At 36.8% G+C, this 6,190-nt stretch overlaps 1 protein-coding gene across 4 annotated transcripts; it reads left to right on the forward strand.

The window, feature by feature from the left end:
- The first annotated feature begins 338 nt into the window (after window positions 1-338).
- On the forward strand, window positions 339-3,721 carry LOC7488016 (high mobility group B protein 1). Of its 4 annotated transcripts, none has more exons than XM_006379566.3 (8): window positions 339-509; window positions 1,092-1,164; window positions 1,331-1,459; window positions 1,547-1,604; window positions 1,718-1,762; window positions 2,283-2,363; window positions 2,452-2,553; window positions 3,317-3,721. In XM_006379566.3, the coding sequence occupies exons 2-8, from the start codon at window positions 1,094-1,096 to the stop codon at window positions 3,344-3,346; spliced, it is 516 nt and encodes a 171-aa protein (XP_006379628.1). In that variant the 5' UTR covers window positions 339-509; window positions 1,092-1,093; the 3' UTR covers window positions 3,347-3,721. The 4 variants fall into 4 exon arrangements, 2 of the variants coding, with proteins under 2 accessions (XP_006379628.1, XP_002311212.2); XR_002983056.2 differs by lacking the exon at window positions 3,317-3,721 and adding an exon at window positions 1,849-2,186 and having other exon boundaries at window positions 365-509; window positions 2,452-2,519; XR_002983057.2 differs by lacking the exon at window positions 3,317-3,721 and adding an exon at window positions 1,891-2,186 and having other exon boundaries at window positions 366-509; window positions 2,452-2,519.
- Window positions 3,722-6,190: the final 2,469 nt, after the last annotated feature.

Below are 6,190 nucleotides of genomic sequence, written 5' to 3' on the forward strand. Positions count from 1 at the left end.
TATTAGATCTCGCATCGATGCAAAATGATATTAGGGTAAACTAAAACTAATTTGAGGTTTTCTAAAAAAGTTTCAAGACTATTTCAAACTCTTCATTACTAATATCTCCAGTGGGAGGCAGCCCCTTCCATAAGACAAATACTAAAAAGCTATTCTCCCCTGATCGACACAACACGTATGTGAATGATGATAGGAATGAATAAATAAATAAACCTGATGAAGAATTTTGTGACGAATAAAACAGAAAGTAGATTGTACTGTACAAAACCCTGACTTGGACTAAACATCACATTAACCAATCAAAATCCAGGTATCCACTCATAGCCCAGACAAAGCATTTTCCTCAACTACAAGTTCTGTCAGAAAGTTTCCACGTGTCCACTCATTGGGCCTAGTACAAATATCTTACTGGCATCTCTCTCTCCTTACTTTTTAGGACTGTTTTTTTTGCTCTGCTTTTGTTATTCGTATTCCTTTGTTATCGTTCATCTCTTCCACTAATTAAAGAGGTAAGCGATCCTTTCTAGATAGCTTGTTCTTAGTTTTTCCTCTCTCTGTTTTTGTTTTTTTCAGTCTTGGTATAGCTTCTTTTCTTTTTTGCCCTTTTGAACAGTTTTGATATAATTTCTGATTCTGGTTCATTAGTTGTTAATTGGTTTTTCTGTTCTATTTTTTGTTTTCCAGTTGAGTTTTCTTTATGATCAATTGAAGTAGTGAATTTTTCTAGTTGAGTGTTTTTCCTTGTGGGTTTTCTGTTATCGTTTTGCTAGTTTGTGTCTTAATTCCTCTACTGTATGCATCGTCTGTGTTTGCTTATGGGTGAAGTAAACAACGCTTGAAACTTTATGGCTTGTGTTTTGCTTTAGTTTCCGAGAAAATGGAATTAATCTTAAATTAGCGTCAACCAGAAAGTTTTCTTATTACCAAAGTGGTTATGCTTTGTGAAAACAAGTTTCTTCTTTGTGGGGAAAAAAGTGTTAGCAATTCTGTTGTAACCCCTTTTCTTAATCTGCCAATTAGGTTAATTATGGTTTGAATAGAGTAAAATGTTTTTTTAATCAAATAATGTTTTTTCTTAACATCGGTAATAGCCATGAAAACTGCCAAGGGCAAGGGGGCAGCGAGGACGGAAAAGAAGGAAGTATCACTCCCAGTTGAGGACAGGTAAATATTCTGTTTAGTTATAGCTAATTCATTCTTTTCTTTCCTTTCCTTAACCAATCTTATATATGAATCACACGGCTGTTATTCGTTATTCGTTTCATTGACTGGGTATGGTATGGATTTTGAGTGAATGGTTTGTCATGTTTGCATTTATTTCCTCTTTCAGGAAGATTGGAAAGCGAAAGGCAGCACTAAAGGCTACCGAGAGTAGCAAGAAACGAGCCGCGAAAGAAAAAATCACCAAGAAGGACCCTGACAAACCCAAAAGGCCTCCGAGTTCTTTCTTTGTTTTTCTGTATGTCTCTCTAAATTTGATATGGTTTAGCAATTATAATATCATTTTGAAAATCACCTAATGGTTATGCAATGTAACGCACCGCAGAGAAGAGTTCAGGAAGATTTACAAACAAGAGCACCCCAATATGAAGGCTGTCTCAGCTGTAAGCAGCTCTTAAACACCTCGTGTTTCTTACGATTGTGGACTTCTTATAGCTGCTGTGATAGATCAATTAATGTAGACTGGAATTTTGACTACTGGATCATGTGATTGAAGGTGGGGAAAGCTGGAGGAGAGAAGTGGAAATCCATGTCTGCTGCAGTAAGTCCTAAAACCTTACTTTTCAGATTCTTGAATCGAGTTGGGTCTTTGAAAGACAATGAATTGTGCTGCCTTTGACTGGATAGAATACTTTAACTAGAACGACGGTGCGGATTCTGTTTGTTAAGGTGTTGCAAAAACCTGGAACTGTGGCTCCCACTGGACCTGGCCGTGCACCACGCACATGTTCGATGACTTTGGAACTTTGTCTGGTTAACCACACCAATGCCGGTGTGGTGTAGACTGCCGGGGCCCTAGATGTTGGTACTTCTAGGGTCTGAAGATTTAAAAGGACTGAGTGGTGGAATTCAGATATGTTTCCCTTGACTGATGTTGCAAGTTGGACATATGCACATTCATATATATATGTGATTGTTTGAGTTAGTCAAAATAACTAGTGTGCAAAGAGTATTTTCAGTTTTTAGTAAGTTATATTCTCTGTCTACTGATTGCTTCCTGGCTTTACAAATGGCATGCTGATTGTATTCTTACCTTCCTCTACTGGAATTGGATTTGGCAGGAGAAAGCTCCATATGAAGCTAAAGCAGCAATAAAGAAATCAGATTATGGGAAGCTTATGACAGCCTACAGCAAGAAACAGGTGAATCTTTTGAATGTTGCTTTCTTCAGAATCAAACGAACTTGCCTTTTCTTTTCCCAGTCTCATGACTACATTATGCCTCTCCCAGGAAACGGATGATGGTGGTGCTGACGAAGAAGACGATTACAAACATTCTCACAGGTCCAAATCTGAAGTCGATGGCCAAGATGACAGTGATGAGAGTGTAGGGGTAATCTTTTGTCAGCCTCTGATATCTCACACTATCAGATATGTTAAATATTAAGCAACTCTTGCACTTGCACCGCATTTCCATCCCCGTAGTGATATCATGAGAATGCACACTTGAAACTTCATAATTCAGACATCTACTCATTGTTTTACACGGTTCAATCCGTTGTCTAAGTTAATTGTCACTGTAGATGCCCCACGTTTAAAGAGGCCAGGTTCTTTGCTCTAAGATCCATTTAATATACAATGCTTTTTCCCAGTCCAAGAGAATTAATAACTGGTTCTTTTTACATGCAAATGTTCTTGTGCACTAATTCCTGTCAACAACTGGTCAAGATTAAAAGAAGACCTCATTGTTCCATGTGCTAGTATGCTTTAGGTTATAGGGATTAGATTATTCGTTTTAGGTTTCACCTGCTTGGGTCCTCTGCTCCTGGACCTTATAATTTCCTGAACTTGTCAGATTCTTACATCGTTAGTTTTACTGAAGAGAATCATAGCTGGATTACCTGAGTTCCAGATAGAGCGATTGATGAATTTGGGATTGTTCTATCTTCAATTACTTTATTTTTGTATGCGGTTATGTGGGAGTTATTCTGCAATGGATGGTTTATTCTTTACTTCTGTTGATATAGATCGACTCATGTCCTCCCTGCTGACTATCAGTCTTCAATTACTCATCAAATAAGTGCATTTTCTTTCATTCATACTTCTCTTGTTTTCTTTAAATTAGTCCTAAGATAAGTTGAACTATCAATTTTCAGGAGGATGAAGATGACGAGGACGATGACTGAAGTTGGCATGTAGGCTGATTTAGCCTATGATTGATCCAGGCCAAAAATCCTAGACTTAGTGAGTGAAGCTTTCAGGTTATGTCTTGTCTATGGTGGTGATTTTCTGAAATTTTCCGAAGTTTCTCTGCTCTTATTGGTGCTGCTAAGTAGTCATGTAAGATTTACTCGTGTACCTGCCACGCATTTATCTGACTATCTCAGTTGAATCATGAATAGATCCTGAGCGCAACATACATTTTGCTTTGGTATGCTACCTGCAAATTGAGTATTGCCTGGTGTAGAATAGCGATGAATAGAATTTCTGTTTGTAATATGTGGGCTACCGGTATAACTACATCTCTACATATGCTAGGGTTTTCTTTTGGGGATTCTTAACTGCAGTCCATGGTGAACAATCATATTACCATCACCTACAAGTAGATAAATATTTACCCTGCCGTTTACTGCACCGGAATTACCAGTTCCCTACCATCTCTGTACCTGGTGGTTTCAGGAACGATGCTGTAAGTGTCCATGTCCGACTTGTTTGTCTTAGTCAGAGTGGCCTGGAAACCAGGAAAAGTAGCTCACCCTTTGTCTCCTTATCTGTACGACTAATATGCGTTGCTTGACAAAATTGTAACCAGACCACAAGCCTTGATGTATCGGTTAAATTGCAATTGCGTTGTATCTAACGGTTGCGGATAATTGGCATTAAATCTAATCGGTCTTGTGCCAAAAAATGGGACAAAATGCTGGTTAATGCACTCTCTCTGAAGGGTATCAACTCCAGGGCTTCTGTAGTAGCTACGACCAGGAGGATATTTACCCACCTCTGCAATTGGTTAGCACACACGCTTTCTTTCTTTCAGAAAAAAAAACCTGAAAAGTTACTAACATAGAGTCATATCTGGAATTTATAGCGATTTTGGTTTGAAAAAGATCCCAAAATTTTCAAACAGGATTATGGAGGACGACTTAATTTCATTTTGGGCTCCAAGAGAAGCCAACTAGACAGATTTAAGTTGACTGGAACCAAACCACCAATCCAAGAGCAAGTGCACATAGATATTTTCTTAAATAGAGAACTTTCTATATTTCTATAAAAAAAAATTTATACGAGGTTTGATTAAAAAAAAAATGCTGCGGTTGACTGTACAAAGAAAGTACAGATTCCTTCTCTCATTGGTGCATGGCTGTAGCAGATAACAGTCTGCTGTGTTTTTTTATTTATTTATTATTATGGATGATTTCTTTTTCTAATTTATGTAGGATTCATATCACAAGCAATTTTAATCTCTGTACAATTCTTGGATCTAAGCTATTTCATCTCTGTACAATTTCACCTGTCAAAAATTAAAAAAAGTAACCTGACGATCTCTCCAAGCTTTATTTTATCGCACTCGCTAGTAGAACAGACCAGTTCTATTAAAACCATGTAGTTTTTCATGGGCTGGAAAGAAAAGAACTTGAGATGGAAGCATGTTTCATACGTGTAATGTCGGAACATGTCGCCGGAAAGTGAACAATGTGATAGGCACATGCTCGCGAGGGACACGCCCAAGTGGGACTGCAATTGCCCGTCATTATCATCATTATAATCATCATCAACACTAAAAGCAACAAGTTGAATCTTAGAAAAGGAAAGCCATAAAATCAATGAATAGGTGCCCACAATTCCTACATGAAACCAATTAGCTTTCATCTTGGTGTTCTGGTACGTGATTTTAATCATGGTTTAATTAGCTTTTGTTTTGGTGTAAGATGTTAATCATGGTTCAGCACATAACAGTACATAACTGAATTTTTTATTTACTGTTTGTATGGCATTATCTCCAACACTAATCATGTTATGATGTCAGTTCTTGAAGAATTTAAGGCCTCCGTTGTTGGTGTGTAATGAAATCTCTTTCTCTTCTTAATGATGTCGGAACTTTGTCGCAGTAATTCACGCATGCACGTGCATGTGCGGGGTAAAGATCATATATAGTTTGTTTCTTTGCCGTGTAACTATGGAGTAGATCCGTGTACCTAGATTTTGATTAATGCTTGAGATGTTCTTCACTTACCCAAGTTTATTTAACTTTGCTTACCCAGTGATATCCTATTTATTAGGAAAATTTGCTCAGTTTATCCTTTGCCTGAATAAACCTATTAATTTCAATTTATTTTTATATTGTAGATCATTTTTCAATTTATATAACTAAAATTGAATTAAAAAAAAAGAAGAAGCTAGATCACTAGTTGATTAGTTCAACCGATTTAATTGTTTTTTTTTTTTTTGATATTAATCGATATATTAAAAATAAGCTTAGCCATTTAGAAAAAAAAAAAAAAAAAAACAGGAACAGAAACAAGAACAACAGAATGGAAGGGCAAAAAAAGGCAAGAATTCTCCGATTACAATTCAAACCTTACAAATCTAGTTAATTGCTCCAAAGAAGGAGGTCATTTACACTTTGCACAGGTGGTGGTTGCCGTGTAACTAAAATTCCTGACACTTGATTTTAACCCCATAGCCAACCTGTGAAGAATGAAGTCAAAACCGATGGAAGGGTTCTGTTAAGTCACCGTAATTCAATTACTTGGTAGAGAAAAGTGACACTGCTTTTCAAACCATTCCAGAGAGTTGTTGAATCGATATCTAATAAAGAATTAATCGAAATCAGGTAATTATCAACAAAGAGTTGAAAAATAGGGATCAGAAGTGAACATAGCCGTCAATTTAAAAGGCTATGACTGTCATCTTGATCATCTATGAGCAGCTAATAACAAAAATCCAGAATTAAACAAAAGAACCAGCAAAAACCAACACTTAAAAAAGAGAGAAGGGTGACAGCTTTTTTAAAATCTTTTACCATGTCA

This window comes from Populus trichocarpa, chromosome 8 (genome assembly GCF_000002775.5).
Source record: "Populus trichocarpa isolate Nisqually-1 chromosome 8, P.trichocarpa_v4.1, whole genome shotgun sequence".
NCBI classification, from domain to species: domain Eukaryota; kingdom Viridiplantae; phylum Streptophyta; class Magnoliopsida; order Malpighiales; family Salicaceae; genus Populus; species Populus trichocarpa.